Source organism: Periplaneta americana, chromosome 6 (assembly GCF_040183065.1).
Source record: "Periplaneta americana isolate PAMFEO1 chromosome 6, P.americana_PAMFEO1_priV1, whole genome shotgun sequence".
NCBI lineage: Eukaryota > Metazoa > Arthropoda > Insecta > Blattodea > Blattidae > Periplaneta > Periplaneta americana.
The window spans coordinates 151,423,771-151,445,368 of record NC_091122.1 but is presented as its reverse complement, the minus strand read 5'-3'; the positions used below and the strand labels follow the sequence as shown (position 1 = coordinate 151,445,368).

At 35.3% G+C, this 21,598-nt stretch overlaps 1 protein-coding gene across 3 annotated transcripts in view; it reads left to right on the top strand.

Annotated features, from left to right (window-relative positions):
* LOC138701932 (IDLSRF-like peptide) overlaps positions 1-11,682 on the top strand; it is a 445,082-nt gene extending 433,400 nt beyond the window's left edge. For all 3 annotated transcript variants that reach the window (XM_069829302.1, XM_069829303.1, XM_069829304.1), the window contains one exon: positions 6,102-11,682. In XM_069829302.1, the coding sequence (XP_069685403.1) occupies positions 6,102-6,295 (194 nt within the window). In that variant the 3' untranslated portion in view covers positions 6,296-11,682. The remainder of the gene's footprint in view (positions 1-6,101) is intronic.
* Positions 11,683-21,598: the final 9,916 nt, after the last annotated feature.

The following is a 21,598-nucleotide window of genomic DNA, read 5'->3' as shown; positions in this document are numbered from 1 at the left end:
AAGGCAGAAAATAGAAAATACTGAAGAATACTGGGTTTGCAGTGAAAGGCGTGTCCTTGGGTAGAAAGCTATGAATGAATGAATCTGTTTTCACATATCTTACATATTTCTCATCACATTAATTAATTTATTCACTCACTCTTCATTCAACAGTTGAAGGTGGATATTGCATATTTTCACACGCACGCAAAATACCAGCATATTAACCATACCAACACATAAGACATCATCGTATTCATCATCATACACAATGTCGCTATCGAGCTTGTGGAATACCCTACCCAGTGACATCAGAGATTGTCGGAATTTAACAGTATTCAAAAACAGACTCATTAAGCATTTTCTTACTGCGTAGAATAGGTTTAATTTTTACTTAAGTAAAAGAAAACTTTCTTTATTCTTAACTTCTACAATAAGCTGTTTAGCCTTTATTAATCAGTTAATCTTTTAGTACTTTGATTTTTACTGTATTCGTAAATTTAATATTAATTGTAATTATAATTGTAATTGTTTTCTGAATATTGTAGTTGTAATCCCCTGGTAGAGGAGAAGAGACCTGATGGCCTTATCTCTACCAGATTAAATAAATAAATTTATCGTCTTAGGCATACACTTTCTCTCGAATAACTTTTAAGCATAAACGTATTTAGGTTACAAAAGAAAACCGATGGCTAAAAAATGATATTTCGTATCTACAAAAATTGTCATTGAGTTCAACCACATTATTATTTAGAACAACTATATTATTATTACTTACTATCTTACTTACTTGCTTACTTATTTACTTACTGGCTTTTAAGGAACCCGCAGATTCATTGCCACCCTCACATAAGCCCGACATTGGTCCCTATCCTGAGCAACATTAATCCAGTCTCTATCATCATATCCCACCTCCCTCAAATCCATTTTAATATTATCTTCCCATCTACGTCTCGGCCTCCCCAAAGGTCTTTTTCCCTCCGGTCTCCCAACTAACACTCTATATGCATTTCTGGATTCGCCCATACGTGCTACATGCCCTGCCCATCTCAAACGTCTGGATTTAATGTTCCTAATTATCTTAGGTGAAGAATACAATGCATGCAGTTCTGCGTTGTGTAACTTTCTCCAATCTCCTGTAACTTTATCCCTCTCAGCCCCAAATATTTTCCTAAGAACCTTATTCTCAAACATCCTTAAAGTCTGTTCCTCTCTCAAAGTGAGAGTCCAAGTTTCACAACCATACAGAACAACCGGTAATATAACTGTTTTATAAATTCTATCTTTCAGATTTTTTGACAGCAGGCAGGATGATAAAAGCTTCTCAACCGAATAACACACATTTCCCGTACTTATTCTGTGTTTAATTTCCTCCCGAGTATCATTTATATTTGTTACTGCTGCTGCCAGGTATTTGAATTTTTCCACCTCTTCAAAAGATAAATTTTTATATTTCCATTTCGTATAATATTCTCGTCACGAGACATAATCATATACTTAGTCTTTTCGGGATTTACTTCCAAACCTATTTCTTTACTCCCTTCAAGTAAAATTCCCGTATTTTCCTTAATCGCTTGTGGATTTTCTGCTAACATATTCTCGTCATCCGCATAGACAAGCAGCTGATGTAACCCGTTCAATTCCAAACCCTCTCTGTTATCCTGGACTTTCCTAATGGCATACTCTAGAGCAAAGTTAAAAAATAAAGGTCATAGTGCATTTCCTTGCTTTAGCCCACAGTGAATTGGAAATGCATCTGACAGAAACTGACCTATACATACTCTGCTGTAATTATTATTATTATTATTATTATTATTATTATTATTATTATTATTATTATTATTTTCACAAAATGGGACAGTTAATATTTTGTCCTCGAGTAGATCATCTTGCCACTAGTAGAAATATACTTAAAAATGTTTATCTATTTTGAGAAATATTAATTTTTGAAAAAGTTTTCTAATTCATCTGCAAATTCATAGATATGAAGTATCACTTCTTATCCATCGAAATACTATGATGATGGAGATAATTATAAAGAAAGGAAATCTATTTTGTAGCGTGATTGTAATGGAATAGCCTAATTTGCATCCGATTTATCTTCCTCAGCACTCTGTCTGTACAAATAGCGTTACGAATTACCCACGTCTGGACTAGCGCGCTGTAACCCCCAATTAAGTTGCCGTTTGTCTATAGCAGTCATCGATCCGCCCCTGTATACTACGTTCTCGCGCACTCTAGTCACGCACAGTGCGTTAAACACTTCTCGCACTGTGTCGCACGTAAGGTTCGTGCAGTCCCGCTGTTGACCTGACCTCTCGCGATGACAGAACTCGTGACCTTACATTAAGCTCACTCGCTCACTAGCTGGATCGCCATCGATCGATGTAATACACGGGAATTTAATGCTGCTCTTTTGTAGAGTGGGTAATTCACTTAACATGGCACTCTTACCTCATCGATCCTTCCGCAATCCTTCACGTAGACTTCATCACGTATGTGACATAATATTCTTTAATACTGCCGGCACATTTGTTCTGATAGAACAGTGATGTCAAAGCAAGCGCATTTTTCTGACCTTGACGTCGTGAGCGGGTATTAAGCGCTAGGTATGCTAGAAGGAATAAGCAGCCTGTTAGATTAAGAAGACAGTAGTGCACAAACTTCAAACGGAACGTGAAATTTTATGTCGTTATTTTTATATGGCTTCTTTCTGTTTGTTATTTTCTATATTGTCTGTAAAACAAAAGTACTAACACCTATTTCTTAGCCTAATATTGCAGTTGTGTTTTAAATGTTAATAAAATAATAAAGAGTAAAAAAGGAATATTCACACAAATTCCATAATAACTACAACTATACTGTACTAAGTGAATTAAACACATAATTCATAAAGGAAGTGTTATCCCAAAGAAAGACACTGATTATGACATGATAAGTTGAAATTGATATTGAGGGTATCTTTAGCCTTATAAAAGTAATCAAAACAATATTATAGTACAAAGCAAAGTTACCTAGGTATATGTTTTAACTGTAACTAATATTACATAATAAAACTCTTATCACATTATGCTTTTAGGTGATATTGGTGCGCAACTTTCTGTTATCAGAATATTAAATTATCTCGAAATCTGCTGAAGCTATAGAGCTGACGTTGTACCGACACATGGGCACATATCTTTTGTTTGTGATGTAACAGTATTTGCTTTGTTAATTAATTTCCTTACAAACATTTTCCATGCGGATATTTTCAAACATTTTAATACCGGTACACTATCTTCAGTAATACGTATTTACGATATATTAGATTTACGAAAACACTGTTTTAGTACCTGTAAGGCTACTAAACAAACATATCTGAAAATTTCACTTTTCTGTAAAAAAAAGTTGAAAAAATATTACTTTTGAATAAAAAAGCAAACTTGTGAAAAATTAACATTAAAATTAAAACTTATAATGCACTTATACTTCTCAGACAAATCTAAAAATTAACATGGATACAGTTTTAATAAGTTCTCTTCCCTTTATCGATTGATTCAGTGCTGGCCATCCCTGTATATAGCTCGACCGAGCGGCATATACTACCTCTTTCGTCTGTATCTTTCCTTTCCTCTGTAAAGCGCTCAGGCTCTCCTGGGCTCTAAAGCGCGCGCTTGCTCCTATGGGCATCAGTTGACATCATTGTGATAGAGGGTGGCCGCCAATGATTTCTTTGCAGTCTTAATATTACCGAAGCAAGCGCGACTCTGGGATAAGGAAAGATGTTGCTCGATACGAAAAAAAAAGTGACACGAGATTTGAGTAAATTGTACAGGTATCCATTTTAATGTTTCTATTTCCTGAGGAGGGGCATACAATTTTAAATGTTAACGGTCATTCTTCATAAATTAAGGATTTTGTGTGACGAATTAATTTTTTTTTTTTTTTTTATTTTTCCAATTTATTCTTTGATTCTTGCTCTTTTAAATGATACATCACATTTCATTATACTAGAAAAGAATGTTAGCTTTGTCCTTTAAATATGCAAAAATTTGATTCGAACAAATGTAACGTTTCATTCTCCAAAGGAACTTTAAAATGTTACATTTGGTTAGATCAGATTTCTTCTTCTTCTTCTTCTTCTTCTTCTTCTTCTTCTTCTTCTTCTTCTTCTGCCTTTCCAAGGATTGGGGTTTATCCCGTTCCGCGCCAAAGACATTATTCTTGAAACTGGTCTTTCCATCTCGTTCTCGGCCGTCGTATATCCCGTCTTCCATTCGGTTTATAAAAGAAAGCTTGCTGCGGTAGTCTGTCAGGGGACATTCGGTTGACATGTTCTTGCCAGTTCTTTTGGTATTGAATTGTCTCTTGTATTATGCTACTTCTTACACCCAGTGCCTCCAGAGTGGGGGTTATGCGGCGGGCCAGTAACTCGCCCATGTAAAAAATATAAGTACTAAAAACGCCAAAGGAAATAGCCGGACAGATATATCAAATGAGATCAGATTTCTGCACATTTAAATGACAAAACTGAAATTCTTTCAATTATTTATTATGATAATACACTGTTCTCTTAAACTGGCTGAGCATATTGGGAATTTATTCAACGACTTTCCCAAAACACGCTCTGAACTGTATTACACGTAAAACATTTTTTTTTTCTAAAACGAAGCAAAAAAGGAGCAAATTATATGAAACTTTTATGTTTGAAATGTCTCCAAGAATAACCCCTTGAAATTAACGACATTACTTACGGTTTTGAGTATATGTATATGTCTCATTTAACGCTTGCTTTTTGTGATTTAATTTTTTTCAATCAAGATTAACCTTCTCACAGCTTCTATTTATTCTGCGAAGCTGAAAAATTCATAAATTATTTATTTGGATGCAATGAAACAATGATTTTGGAATTCATAAAATTTTGTAGGTATTACAGGGAGTAATGTGCTCAAAATTGTTGAAAAAAATATAGGAATGAGGAAAAATTATATCTCAATCAGGAAATAAGGTAACGAAAAAATTACAGTTTCAGAATAAAATAAAGTTATGTGTTCATGAACTATAAAATAATCAGCTATCTAGCCTTAACAGTTTTTTAGAAAAAGTTCCTCACCTAAAGCACAAATTAACACCCTTAACCTCTGTTCCTCTCTCAAAGTGGAATTCCTAGTTTCACAAATGTACAGAACAACCGGTAATATAACTGTTTTATAAATTCTAACTTTCCGTTTTTTTGAAAACAGACTAGATGCAAAAAGCTTCTCAACCGAATAATAACAGGTATTTCCCATATTTATTCTATATTTAATTTCCTTTCGAATGTCATTTATATTTTTTACTCTTGTTCCAAGGTATTTGAACTTTTTCACTTCTTCAAAGTATAATTTTCCAGTTTTTATATTTCTATTTCGTTCTATGTTCTGGTCACGAGACATAATCTTATACTTTGTCTTTTCGGGATTTACTTCCAAACCTATCTCCTTACTTCCTTCTAGTAAAATTTCCGTGTTTTCCCTGATCGTTTGTAGATTTTTTCCTAAATAAATAAACACATAAATAAATAAATAAATAAATAAATAAATAAATAAATAAATAAATAAATAAATAAATAAATAAATAAATAAATAAATCAGTAAATAATTAAGTAAATGTGTAAATAAATGTATTTATTTGTTTATTCACTTATTTATTTATTTATTTATTTATTTATTTATTTATTTATTTATTTATTTATTTATTTATTTAATATTATCTTAAACTCTCCAGCAATATCATTATATAATTAACATTTGTGCCATGTTCAAGGCGTGTACAATATTTAATTTGTTACTCAGGCATGAACGTTTTTTGACATAATGTTTTACCAGTATGCACGAGCTTGAATTCTCGTTGTCACAACAGATCACGTTGTACTGTTTTCCGCTTTCTCTAGACAGAAACGCATTCTACTAAATCGATGGAGCAGTGTTAATTCAAACATTGTATCGATTAATTTTATGCGGTATTCATTTTTTTATTGAAGGGACTCCTAATAATACACGGGAATCTTATTTTCAATACATTTATATTTAATTTTATATATGAAGACTTTAAGTAGGTCTAATTTCGTACGTCTCATGAATTTGTTGTTTCATTTGTTCCAGAATCTCAGACCATCGAAGATTTTGGAGCGGCACTGCACCTGATGCGTTCGGACTTGGAACACCTGCGCTCCGTCTTCATGGCGGTAGAAAATGGAGATCTGGGCATGCTCAAAAGTCTAGGAATCAAGGATTCCGAACTCGGAGACGTGAAATTCTTCCTTGAGAAATTGGTCAATACTGGCTTCCTGGACTGAGCACCCTTTACAGAGCCCTTCACCCTTCATCCCTGAACCCATCGTCTCCTCCCATTTCATACTTTCTTGCGTAATGTCAGCTCCCCTTGCTTTGTGAGCCTGGTTTGAACTACGTCAATCTGTCTCTTGTCTCCTACGAGACTAGACCATAGCTGTTCACATACCTCTATCGAAACATATCAAATGCCGACCAGTGCAATAATACATATCATTAGCATTGTAGTTTTAAACATAGCATCAGACAGACACCTCAGATGTACCAGTTATGTTCTTCCGGCCTTATGGAAAAAAAAAATTGTAACCTAAACTCTGAGAAAGAAGATGCAACTTAGCTTATGCAGCTCTCTTCTTTATTTGCAGAAAATAAAATAGCTTCAGTTTAAAGCAATTCATACAAAAAAGAAATTATTTTTGTTTTCAAATTATCGGAAAGCTATGTACTGAAAATTGCATTGAAAATATCTTCAGCAAGTATTTTTTTCTGTATTTATATATGCTATCGCAATTTCATCAACGGAATTTCATTTTTTTGTTCTTTTATACTCAGCCTATCGACCATTACATTTTTCTTTCTTTTCCTATTTGCCTCACGTATGTAGATGCTCATTGACGTCATAGCCATTGATCTGTGTATACCTCCTGCGAGATTGGAAACGAACGACCCTGGTTTGAATTTTATCTTTGCGCGTCCAAAAATAAAAAAAAGAAAAGAATCTTCTCTCAGATATAAAAATTGAAATGTAGGCCATGAATTAAATTCTGTCTGTAATTCTTTGAAAGTTGACCTCTATAGCACTACATGCCAGTAGCACACCGAATCTTTAAGTTTTGTTACGTCTCCCCGTTCTACAGTTGTGTGATAAAAATAAATGGAGCACTTAAGAATTTTGCTTCTACCAAATGCACCTGACAGGGACAGTAGGTTCAGCCATCCTGTCGATCGTGTCCGCCCATAGTCACACACACATCTCATCACATACCTCGTCACTCTGTCCTCCTTTCTATGTGCTATGTGTCACTGAGGTGATTTTCTCGTCCTCTATCAGCGACCGACCAATAATAAGAAACCAAGTTTCAGATATATAACTAATTAATACGAGTATTGAAAGAAATAAAAAAAAATTCTTACTATGTATGTATTTGTCATCAAACAAGCAAACCCATCACTTGTCTGTTCTTAAGCTGTTCAAATGTGTGTTTAAGTAGGTTGTAGGAATACAGTTCCGAAATGAACACACACTAAATGTCATTTCCAACTAATTGACCTTAATTTAATACAACTTCTTACATCTACGTGTTTAATTTGTCTAATATTAATTAAAAAATATTGTAATGATTTTAATAGTTTGGACTAAATACTATGTGTTGTTCCAAGACATTTACTTATTGCTTCATAAGACAAACCATGCCGACAATATTAAACAGAATTAATGAGAAGCAGAGGTAATGAAAATCTTCAACATTCTTCTCTGCTCTAAAGCCAGAATGAAATTTTAAAAGAAGTTCTTAGTATTGTTGTCATCACATTCTTTAAAAGCAATGAAAATCAGTTTTCCTGATTTTACAAACATATCTATGCTAAAATTTGCACTACATTACTGATTTATATCGTTAAATTCAAAGCAAAATCTTGTCACATCAAGTAATAGAAGTAATTACAAAATATTTACAACTGAGCGTTACTTCTGTTTCGGCAGAAAAAGAGAAACATTCTCATAACGGCTGGCTGGATGTTCAGCTGTAAATATTTTAATTCTTTCGACGTACTAATGAACATTTCACATACTGTCGTCATGGTTACATTTCACGTTAGTAGTTTGTTTAGGCCTAGAAATTTAAAATATAAGGGTTACTTTTTTCTAGAGCTGTTTACGTAAATTTATAACCATTATCGAAGTGTATTGCCTGGCCTATTATAGTCATTAACACGTGAAGTATGTAATTTCTAAGTTTCATCTACTCTCAAAATGTGTTTCTTAACGTTTCTAGACTATAAGTAGTGTCTGTACAATCGAGATAGCTATTCATTGGAGTTATTGTACCTTTTGCAGTAGATATAACTGTCTTATCAAGAGATTGTAACACAACGCTGTGTGATATATAGAGGGGCTAGTATTGCGGTATTGAAAGGCTGTGTGGAACATGAGTTACCGATATAGTAAGCACCCATATTGTAATACGTCATTATAATTCGAATACTGGGACTCCCCCGTCAAACAATTAAAAAATTATTGTGATCACATGGTAATCTTCCCCCAGAATAATGTCGAGAAAATGAAAAAAACTCTCATACTTAAGAAAAATCCTTATACTACAGAAGTATCTCTACTGCGTATTTGCAAGAATATATGGACCTACTTGCTTTCCGCCAATTCCACGATTCAGAGACAGGCCTAACGTATATAGACGACTATAAAGCGGCTTAAGGAGATCATAAGACAGAATCGATAATCGATCTGCATTGTTTTATATATATTAATAAAGTATATGGGTGTATCGATGAAGAGAGTGATAAACTTTTTAACGATAACACCACTTCGTGATAAGATACAAAGATAATTCATAATATTAAATTTACCCGTATAACTGAAATACCTGTTGTTGTATAATATATACGTATATTATTTACTAAAACGTTGTAAAGGGAATTGATCCCAAATTATTTGTAAGGGTTATAAAATGAGGGGACTTGTGCTTTTTTGCTAGTTATTATTAATTGTCGGACAGGTGTGATGTCAATGAATGTGCAAAGTACGTATTTTTCGCTGATTATTCAATATGCTTTTCAAATGGAGAAGGATTCACAATAATATCGAGAGGAAATGGTGTCTAAGAACCAAGTGTGGTGCTCTCATATGCTTGGCAACATCATTTATCTCTCTTCCAATTAATAACCTGTCATCAGTAGATTTAGCCTCCATTGAAGCAGATAAGCTAAATAAATTCGTCATTTGGTCCGTACTAAATCTCACATCACTTACTCTCTAAAATTGAAGCCATTAGGTTTAATTTCTCGCCTAATAGTACACATTAATTTTAAATAGATTTTATAGAAAATTTAGGTATTGGTTAAATTAGATTTTATTGCATAAAACATAAGCGATATATTAACAGCTATATACGTACACTATTTCTTAAAAAGAAAGAAGCAATTAAAAAAATAAAATACAAAAATACTTTTTAGTTTCTTAGTCAGACGTCTAAACTATTGCACGTTTTGCTATAAGTACTATAGTGTGCCAATTCATGGACTAAATATATTCAATGTGAGTTTTAAAATAATAAATATTATACACTCAAACTGTGATAAAGTAGGAATGTTTAAGTTGTTGTTTCAATTTTGGGGAGTATATTTGGATTGAAGGACCCTCACGTCTTGTGTTTTCTATCTTTAGTTAGGACTAGGAGCATCGCATCGTAACTTTCATTGTACAATGACTACGTCAAGTGATATATTTCTACTGTAGATCCTAGTTGCTGTCCTCAAATATAGAAGTCGTGTGCAATAGAAAGTTTCGTGACGTAGATAAAACTATTTTAAATCATCACTGCTTAATTTTTACCGTTCTAAATATATTATTTATAGATGTATACAAAATAGAACGTCCAGAGAAAACATATCAGTAAGTACGGCGTGCATTTTGTACCATAAAATTGAAGCTATAGAGAGAACTATTCACAAAATTAATTTGATAGTCCTTTACTAAATAAATGAATTTTTAATACCATCTAAACCGGACAGAACAGTATCGGTGTCGGAATTTTGATATCCACAATATCAAATGAATGTCGTTACATGAAAATGCAGATCTTTTTCCCGAGCTTTTTCCACATGTGAAAGTCAATAACACAGCGTAGTTTTCTCAACCCTCAGAAGCAGAAACGGTTCATGACGAATTCTGACTTAGAAACCGTGTTCTATGTTCTATGTTCCACGGACAATCATAAGGTTTCTGTGGTAGACACCGGGGATCATCTTACATGAGAGCTAATAGGTGTTTAGTCATACATTTCTCTCCCATTCATCAGACTTGTACATATACAAATCTCTAATGTCGTTAGAATATGTATACACACTTTATAATACTGATGTATTTGCCTTTTGTCGTGTTAAACTAATGTACCTAGTCTATGTGAGGTGTTTTGTAGATGAAAAGCGCGCGAATCCTAAAGGAACATTGGACACTAGTTTAAAGGATACCATTATGACGGTCTTTCAAATTGTAGCCATGGCTGGATATATGTACATAAAACGTCATCACTATTCATCACCGTTAGGGGTAAGTTTTCCGAGTGAGATTATTTCCACTCGCCATTATAAATAATGTAGCATATTATATCAATGTGTATGCAATATTGTCCACAGATCCCCCATATATAGACCCTTTAAACTTTTTAGAGTTGCTTATATATTCAACCTTACAAAAGGCAAATCTAAAAAGTAGTTGTAAAATTGCACTCGGAGATTCAGGCAATAGACAACGAAGGACGCCATGTTGATGGGATTATTCTTGCAACTCTAGATAACGACCTGACACAAAAGAATTAACAACATCAAAACGCAATAACCATCACGTGGATCTGTGTATATTTTATGTTAATGTTTTTTCCTCCAGACTTGTCTATCGCCTGATTCTTTTATTGTAGCTAGATCTTGTCCCTGTATGCAACCCCTTCTTTCACTTCCAATCCCCCTTGCAACTTGTGAGACACTCATAATCCACTTAGAAAACCTCACTCCCTCTCCATCGTTATCTAGGACCCAAGTACCATCGCCCTGATATTTAACCACACACCCAGGCTAGGCGACGAATCGCTAGTCACTGCATGTCAGAGAGAGGAGAGATAGCATATATATTTCCTTAATTTAGTTGTAACGAATTGTAGTTATATAATAAATATATTTTTTTTATAAAATGAACTAGTTGGTAATCATATATTGATTTGTTTTATATTTCTGTAAATGAAACTATATTAAAAATTGGGAACAACATTTAATTACGTTGATTATATACAATTACTATTATTATTGTATGCGTTTATTATTAAACACACCGTCAACTCTGTTACATAACATAGTTTTGTACGAAGTAGATTATTTGTTGTACTTCACTACAACCTACTTAGTACACACCAATTCGAAACTTATCACATTGGAATGAAGAGAGAAATTTTAAAGAAGATGAAGAACCGGAGAGAATATAAAAAGATGCAATACGAAGTCATACACATACTATATTTAAATACCACATACACTTCAAAAACAAAAAAAATTCGTAAGGAACAAAAGAACAAGACATTTTACATCTATATTACAAAAGTTGTCATGTTTATTTCTGGAATTACATTTTAGTCCTGAGGAATAAAGAAATTACATTTTTAGCAAATTTATGCGTGAGTGCTTTTCTTACTTCATCTACTTCCTCCAGATTTCATTTCCCGATCACTTTCGAAGCGTTCAACACTTCCTTCACGACACGAAAAAAATACAGAGTGTTTCAGAAATACTTCGACAAACCTGGGGACATGTTCCTCACACCGAAACGAGAAAAAAAGTTCATATAAACATATGTCCGAAAATCCTTAGTTTTTTAGTTATTAATGAAAGAACATAATGAAACATCTGTTATATATTGTCAGCTTGGTAGCAAGTGTTACAACTTTAATCAATTCAGAAACTCTTCACAATTAAAGTTTACGTTTCGAGGTACAATCCAGCATAGTCCCGTCGCTCTAATTTCCGGCAGCCAATCGCGTTGCAGGTCGGCTACATTTAAACGTGTGCGTCTTGTAATTCGCTGAGGACGACGTTATCCATTTCTTAAGGCTCGATAAATACTTAATATAATCGCCCGACATTTTGGCTCTTTCGTTGGCGTTCGCAGAAAGCACACGAAAACGTTATTTGGCGCTCAGTTATTTGCTGAATTACAGTGTGTTTGATTTATTATCATAGGAGCTACGACATGATAATATTTAACAGTGTGGCGAATAGATTCCTCGTATGGAGCTCGGCAACGAAAGAACAAAAATGGCGTAAGATACTACCACAGTCTAGTATATACAGTCGTGAAACTCAATACGTAGTAAATATGCACACATTAGGTAGTTTCTCACCACTAGGATCGCTAATATCGCCTCATTACAGGCAATGCAAAATAGTACCGTCACAGTCTATTGTTTCTAGCACCCTCAAAACTCAAGCTTCGTGACTGTATATAGTAGGCTGTGATACTTCCTACCTAGACTTTACAGAGCCTTCACTTCCTAAGATGTAAGCAAAGAGGAGGAGTCACGCCGGGAATAACAGCGTCGCGACTATAAGTGGTATCATTTTGTTAGATAATCGAATAATGTTACCGATACAAGTCTGCTGATGCACACATTGTATCCTAGATGGCTATGTGTTGCCAAGGAGTCCATGATCCGACGCGTGCAGGCGTCTGTGGAAGCAAGAGTGGAACATTTTGAACATTTCTTGTGAGTTTCTGAATTGATTAACGTTGCAAAACTAGCTACCGAACTGACAATATCTAACAGATGTTTCATTATGTTTTTTCATTAATAACTACAGTAAAAAAAACTAAGATTCCGGACATATTTTTATACGAACTTATTTTGGTGTGAGGAACATGTCCCAAGGTTTGTCGAAGTATTTCTGAAACACCCTGTATGTCTTTATTCAATCACGACCTTGTACTTTCCTTGTTATGTTCTTTCCCCTCTTTCTCACTACTACCACCGATGCTATTATCATACCATGATCTGCTCGCAAATATTGAGTGGCTGGACGAAGTATGTGGGATAGGTGCCCGTAAGAGATGTCTGAAAACTATTCTTTCTTTTCCCATTCCTCATGTTTTATAACCGTACTCTATATACAGAATGATTCAGAAGGAGTAGTAAATATTTTAGGGGGTAATAGTAACCTATAGACTATACCTGCACAAACAGCGCTCAACGAGCGCTTGCGCTCCTTCGGAGCGGGAGAGCTGTGTTTACCGCTCGCCGAAACGGAGAGGAAGATACGTCAGAATGACATAGACTTGCTATAGGCAGAGGAGAGGTAAACGACCACTCAGTTATCTAGTGGAGTGCAGTGTGTAGGCCTATTCTCAGCAACTGTTTCACGTTGCTTACCTACTGCTACAGTACAGTACGGAGAAATCTAAAAGACGGAACATAACATTTAACATTTAACGATTTACAGCTCGAACTTATTGATCTTCAATGTGACCTAAGGGCTAAAGATCGTTTGAATAATACTACTAGCCTGGTTGAGTTTTACAAGACTAAACATTATCCATAATATCCACGACTGCACAGGCTGGCTGTGAAAACGGTTGCTATGTTTGGCTCAACATTTATATTTGTGAGCAACTGTTTTCTATAATCAACTTTAATAAAGGCAGACATCGAACATCTGTAACCGATGTTTCATTACGATCAGTAGGCTACTGTTCCTTTCAGCTGCCAACAGCATAAAACCTCGTTTTGATGTAGGCCTACTGACAAATAAAAATATAACAAAATGATATTGTACGTTTAAATAGCTATAGAATTTCTATTATTTCTATGAAATAAATATTTCTTTATTAATTAATAGTCCAAGATAGTTTTGCAAACACTGAACAGGAATTCATTTCATAAACACTCTTACTAGTACTGTATTTCCTTTTGTGTATATTTTGTACGAGATCACCCCTTCTTCCAGTCCACCCTTATACAGAGCGAAGCTAATATCTGCATTCCGCTCATGAGCTGTGAGCCAGCTCGGAGAGCGCAAACCTTGTGTAGGCCTGCTATAGACTATTCTGAGTAAAAAAAGCTCCTGTAAACGTGTGTCCAATTTTTCAATGAGTGTGGAGATACAGATGTTTGAATGTAACGCATAACAAGCGCTACAAATGGCAAGAAGAAAAAGACAAATAACTTAATGATTACATTCATTGCTTATTTACATGGTATCAAAACACTTCAACAGTTCAATGCACTTTTCCGCTCGGTTGATAACAGTAAGTGTTGCCCTTCTGAGATCATCTTGTTCTTCTATGAAGGGAACACCATTTATAATATAAGCGATCAATTCATCCTTTGTGTTTACTTTATTTTTGTACTCTTCTCATTCATTCATTATAAAAGCCAACAAAAATCTACGGGAGTAAGGTCTGGGGACCTTGATGGCCAATACACGTGATCACCGCGACCAATCCATCGTTCGGGAAAAATGTAAGATCTGGATATGTTACCTGACGGAAAAAATATAAATGGCTCCGCTATGTTGGAAGTTGGAAGAACATGTCCATCCTTGTAGCCAAGGGAACTACGAACAGCTGTTTTTCTACACTCATTATTAAGAGTGTGGCCCTCAGACGATCTCGGAAGAGCGACACATACTATTCCTTTATAGTCATCTGTCGTTCATTCATACCATTTGTAATGCTTATTATGTGCTAACATTAAACAGCTGAATCTCTACACGCATTAATAATTTTGAAGACATGTTTATATGAACATTTTACTCGGAAATGTTCATACAGATACCTCATAAAATATTTACTCTTCCTCCTGAAGTGTTCTATAGCTACAAGGTTCGTACCTCAGACACACAGCAGTAATATTATTCAGTGGAGTACCAGGTGAATGCAACATGACGAGCTCCAAAGTACATATCGATTTCAAGAAAGCATGGGAAAATGGGTATTTTCTTGTTCTGAATAATATAGGTGAATATCTGATCTGCTCAGTTAAGGGGGTGAAGGGTGAAATTTTGGTTATTTTCAGTAAAAAAAAAATTTGCATTTTCGTTTTCTCGTGAAAAATGAGCAATGGCTTATTTCTACGTCGAGCAAGTTTCAATTCTCAGCAGCGCTCGAAAGTATAAAAAATTACGCAATATAGGCTATAATAATGGCTGCACCCTTGAACCGTAATTTCATGCAAATTTTACAAGTGGTTTTCTCAAACTTTCTTTTCGGCACATTTCGTCTGGTTCACAGTATAAAGACTCTTACAATTCTGATGCTAGAAACATGCAATTTTTACTGTATGTTCTATGCACTGTAGTTAACAAAATAGCTTACGGGTTTTGTGATTAAATGAATAAGTTTTGAAATAAAAAAATAAAATATTTATAGTGGCAATGGAAAATTTCTATTTTTAGGTATGCAGTGGTAATGAAATTATTTCCTCCTTTTGTAGTAAAGACTAAGGCGTCATGATTTTTTTTTAAATATGCCACTGGTCTTGCAAAAAAATGTCAAACATTTTATTGAAAAAATTGAGCGACACATTTCATTTTGAATAAAAATACTTTTGTTAATAACAATGAAACTAATTCACTCGCAGAAATGAAACTTCACTACAACATTATCTATTACAACGTGATATGTACAAAAAAAATCAAGGACATGATTGAAAAATGTATATAATAGAAACTTCTCCCATCACTTCCCTTAAATTGCGATACATGAAATAGTATAAAAACGTCAAGGAATTGTACGAACCATTACCCACTGACATTTTGCCTACATCACACAATTTTACTGCAAGAATTCTGGCTGTCAAGAATTATTAAAAAAAAATGAACATTGAAAATTCGACACGTCCAACAGATGACCGTTGTCTGTCAAATTTACGCTGAAATGTACCAAATGTTAATCCGATTATATAAAGGTTTGTTAGGCATATAAAATGTAAGCGAAGATAAAATCGAAGAGATTTATCAATAAGCAAGCTGCTGAGCTTAGCAACATTCATTTATATTGTTTAATACTATATCGATATACTGTCAGGATTGGTACATACATGAGCAATAAAAATAGCTTTTAAAAGCTGATGAAGTGGTAAGTAGTTAACTTGCAATATTTAATAATTATAAAACATAAGAAATTTATATTGTAGTGACATGCTGAAACTAGAAGTTCAGAGCCCAAGGTTGTGGGATGAGTGTATATTAGCATCTACTCGTCTTCCTCTACTGTCTCTCACGCTTGGAATGGACTCAATTCATCTCTATCCTCATTGTATTCGTACGCAAATCGACAATGAATGCATTTCTGTTAACCAACTGCGGGTCTCCCTTACATAAAACATAACACATTAAATAACTGTAATAATTAATGTAGAAAAGAAACTCAATAACAGTGGTTATGTTTACAGAAACAAAATTCGTACGATATCAATAAATACTCCCAATCATAGGCGGAGAGGAAACCGTTTCCTTGGGGGGGGGGGCAAAGCAAAACCATAGAATCCCGATATAAGGAGATTATGGGGGACATCATTTATTCTCCTCCCCCGTTATAGCCTGACCTTGGTACAGTATATCGGAATGTGATCATTTAATAAAGGTATTGCAAAATAAAGTCCATGTATGGTGGGTCCCTATCACCACGGCATGGCGCGTCCTCAGGTTGCGGATATAGGAGACGGCCTCCAGATATGGAGGGTAGCTGCGAATATATTGAATAAGCAGTCGTGGACAGCCGATAAGGGGTGGTCCTCCAGCTTGGGGGTTGGGCGAAGGGCTAACAACCCATCACCGTAAAAAACAGCTTGTTACGAATCCCTACAATAAGACGTTTAAGATGGGCAGGGCATGTAGCACGTATGGGCGAATCCAGAAATGCATATAGAGTGTTAGTTGGGAGACCGGAGGGAAAAAGACTTTTAGGGAGGCCGAGACGTAGATGGGAGGATAATATTAAAATGGATTTGAGGGAGGTGAGGTATGATGATAGAGACTGGATTAATCTTGCACAGGATAGGGACCGATGGCGGGCTTATGTGAGGGCGGCAATGAACCTTCGGGTTCCTTAAAAGCCATTTGTAAGTAAGTAAGTATTGCAAAATAAAATAAAACTGTAACAAAATATACATATAATTTTATTTTTGTTTCCCCCTCTTGTACAGATGAGGGACCCGAAGGCTTACACTGCAGCCTGAGGCTTATTGTGCTTACCACTCCTATTCTGTGAATGATTGGGTAGCCGAACGCCGCGCTCTTGTGCAAGTACAGCACGCCGCACCGTGAACTTAACCCGGGCTATTGTATGGATGATGATATGTGAATTAATGATGGCGAAATGAGTCCGAGGTCCAAACTGAAAATTACCCAGCAATTCTGCTTCAATTGGTTGAGGAAAAAAGTCGGAAAATCCCCAACCAAGTAACTTACCCCAACCAGGATTTCAACCTGAGCCCACTCGTTTCATGGGCAGACGTGCTAACCATCACTCCACAGCGAGTGGACCAATTTCACATTTACTCTATCTGTTTATTTAAAATAGCAAGATGTCATATCAAATGTAAATTCCAATTATTTTACGTAATCTCGTCTTTAAATTTACACATTATACCGGGATCACTTTTCTTTTTTCTGCATTGTTCTGCAGTGTGCTACTCATATTTCTCCAAGTGGCTGCTTGAACACCTGCAGAGTTCTAATACACCAACACAAAAAAAACATTACAGTGCTTCCATTCCTTAAATGAGGTATAGAAATTCTTAAACATTCTGAAATTTAAAATAAATATTATAGTCCAGACACATGATCTGGAGACATTAATTCGTCAATTTAAGCACAGAAACTTAATCATAAACAAAAGCAAGAAAAATCTTTTGAATTCAATATTTTACACCGTTAATAGAAAAAAAAAAAAAAGAGTTCGGCCAAGTTTGGGGGGGGCAGTGCCCCCCATTTCCCCCCCCCCCCATAACTCCGCCTATGGTCCCAATTGACGAAAAGCGAATAGAAAACTTTATATTACCTTACGATCCTCAAGGAACAAGAAATTTCAGCATACCGAAGGTGCAATGGACACAATGTCAAACCTGACGGCGGGAAATATCCCTGCGCCTAAGATTGCTGCTAAGGAACAAGAAGAATCTCCTTCAACAATCCAACTACATGCCAACGCACTTGAACAATAATCAAAGTATCGTGTAGTGAGAACCGTACATTTGTACAGTATTTCTTTTTATTATTATTTAAACAGTTTCTATGATATTCATTCGAATAGGAAAGTACACGGTATAGGCAAAATTCCTCTTTATTCCCAACAATATTACATTTTAATTATTCCTTCATAACTGACGTGATGTCACCGCATTCAGAAATCTATGGCAAGAGGACATCTACTGTACAAATATATTACACAACATTTTCCAACGGTAACTTGGGAAGAGAGAATCTATCTTACATAGACTCCATCGTGACAACAACTGTCATAAAAGAAAATGCTTCCAGGAGACAATGTAAGTAAATACGTATTTTATTCAAAGATCTTTTTTTGAGACTACTATCACAGTATAGGTTCCTTCGAAAACCATCATTATTCTAATAAATCTTTCGCTTCTATACTATTACCATACCATACATGGGTCATTCAATAACACTGGTAAACAATATTAAACATATTTTTTGTTAAAAGGTTAAGAAACGGGTGATTCTTGTTGCATTTTTCGTACTGATTTCAGATCTATTTTCAGAATTTTTCTATCACCCAGGGTTTTAGAGTAATTATATGAAATGTATTTCAGACTTTTCTAGTATTGATACCTTGTAACATTTTACCTAAAATCATATTTACTTACCTAAAATGTGTGTAAAATATATTTTAGGTTATACTTCGCTTGAGAAACATCTCTTTGAAATGTCCAGCAGTAGTCTGACAGAATACTTTGGCTCCATTTTTCCTAGTAGAGCCTTTCCATTTCAGAAAAATCCTGTTCGTCACTCACTACACGAAAGTTTTGAGGAAAGAAAAAATAGATAAGAATCCAAGAAGTTATTTTGAGAGATATATGACACCCCATCACGTTATAGTTCTGAATCAGCTCGCTAACAAGTTCTCTGTAAACTTTTGATCTGTGGTTCCTGAAAGCAACAATCTGTTGAATGATCCTTAGGTTCTCGGCATATTATTGGAACTGGAAAAGCCATATAACGGGATCCTTTCAGCCAACCAGTTAGGCTAATATAATTGCGTGAAGGAAAACAAATTTCAGGGGCCCAGTTCCTGTCCTCATCTATTTTGCAATCAAAATAACACTCGTAAGCTCTTTTAACTAGTGTAGTAAAATTCACTGTGTTCTTTCAAAGTTAATTAACCACAAACGTAACAAAAATTGTTTGTGATTTGCACAGTATTTCCATGTATGTTTCACTTTATAAGCTACTTTTACCACATTTAAAATTAACACAAAGAAAACACGGGTTACGAAACTTGTTCCATGATTGTAAGTTCCAACTCAACTGAGAATTAATAGTAGGCCTAACTCTCACAGTCTTATGAGGAATAAAATTAATTTTTATGAATTCTGACTTCAAAGGCAAAAATGATATAAAGTTATAGGCCAATTGTTTACAGCAATAAAATGAAACATTTGCAATATTTCATTTCCATTAGCACGTTAAGGACTGTGTATAGTAATAAAAATAAATCATTTTTTTCTGAAATTACAAAAATGGTGGGTGGTAGAAAAATTCTCACTTCATTTTTGGAATCAGCAGACGACATTACGTAAGAACCAGCAGAAATTGTACATTTAACAAAATCACTGCTGACCAGTGTTATTAGTGGCAACATTTGAAGTTTGAACTAACAGCAAAGAAAAGGTTTTTGGAACAGGCACATTGTTGCAATGATCAGAAGTAATCTCCTCAATCAGGAAGAACCGTCTCCACACCTCACGGACACGACGGATGCCATACACAGTGTCTTCTTGTACTAATCTTCGAACAGACTGCTCTGCTTCTCCTATAATTATTGTCTGCCTGGTTCTAAAGCGAAATCCTCTAATTGGTAATTTCATTTTCGCAAAAAGGTCAAAATCACATGTTCTCATATCCGAGGAGTATTGAGAATGCTCCAGAATTTCCCAGTTCCATCTGCGAAGTAAATTAATCACAGGGGCAGTTATGTGAGAGCGAGCACCATCATGTAGCACAATAGGATGAGAATTTAGGATATTTGGACGTTTACGGCGCACAGCTGGTCGTAAATGGTGGTCCAGAAAGTAACTGTAACATGCATCATTCACATTTCCCGCAGGAACTGAATGAGTGAGAAAGACACCGTCAAAATCAGTAAGCAACAATTAACATGGCTTTAAGGGGATCTTGCCGAGATTTTCTTGGCCGTGGGGAGTCATTGTGCCGCCACTCATTTGATTGTCTCTTCAATTTTGGTTTGTAGCATCGAACCCAGGTTTCATCTAAAGTTAAGATATGTCGAAGGAACGCTCGCCTTCACGTTCAAAGTGTTCTAAGAACAATCGCGCTGTTTCCATTCTCTGCCACATGTTTTCCTCTTTAAGATTGCCTGGAACCTACCGAGCGCAGATTTTCCTCATCTTTAACTTCTTAAGTATGTGAAGAATCGTACCAGGAGCAATTCCAACTTTCCTTGCTAGTTCAATACAAGTCCAACAACAGTGTTCTTCTAGCAGTGCTCTTACAGCGTTCACACGCACATCATCACTTGCCGATTGGTGTCTGCCAGCTTCATGTTTTTGATGAAAATCTTCCCTCCCGTTGCGAAATGCATGTGCCCACCTAGCCACGGTATGATATGGTGAAGTCTATCACAAGCTTCCAGTAATTCTGTATGGCATTGTCGAGCATTCTTGCCTCTTACAATCTGAATTTTAATGAAGCATCTTTGTTCGTATTTGCTAAACATTTTAGAGCACTATAGATATAGTCTACAAATTAAACTCACTACAAATATCTTATAAATGAAATTATTGTCTTCAAACTCACAGATAACACATCAGATGCTCTTCAGCCTGCATCATTTACCGCTGATAACGCCACATACAAACATTATTGCCACTAATTATTCAACGAACCATATATAAACAACTAAGTTTCCCAGAGTTATTTTCCGCTTGGATCGCTAACTGCATGCGCGCGCATCGAAGTTTCCTTACTGTATGAATCGCTTGTGCTACTACTTCAAGCGAGCCGATTGACGGATGACTGGGGCTCGGGAGTACGTAACCACAGTCGACTGAATCGACAGCATTCATCGAAACAGATGTAGTGTTGCCAATTCAGCGGTGTTCTAGATCCGGTATTTTTCAGTGTTCGTTTAGTGGGTAAAATTTATGAAAGTTGTATTGCTAATATAGGAATTTAGCGGTGTATTTTTAGTACTCACAGAGATAAAATAATTTCATTTGATAATGACAGTATAGCAATTTAGCGACTTCTTCACAGTTTCATAGTGGGTTTTAAGAATCGAGTTGGCAACACTGATCAGATGAATGTAACATTCACAATAACTATCGCAGGTG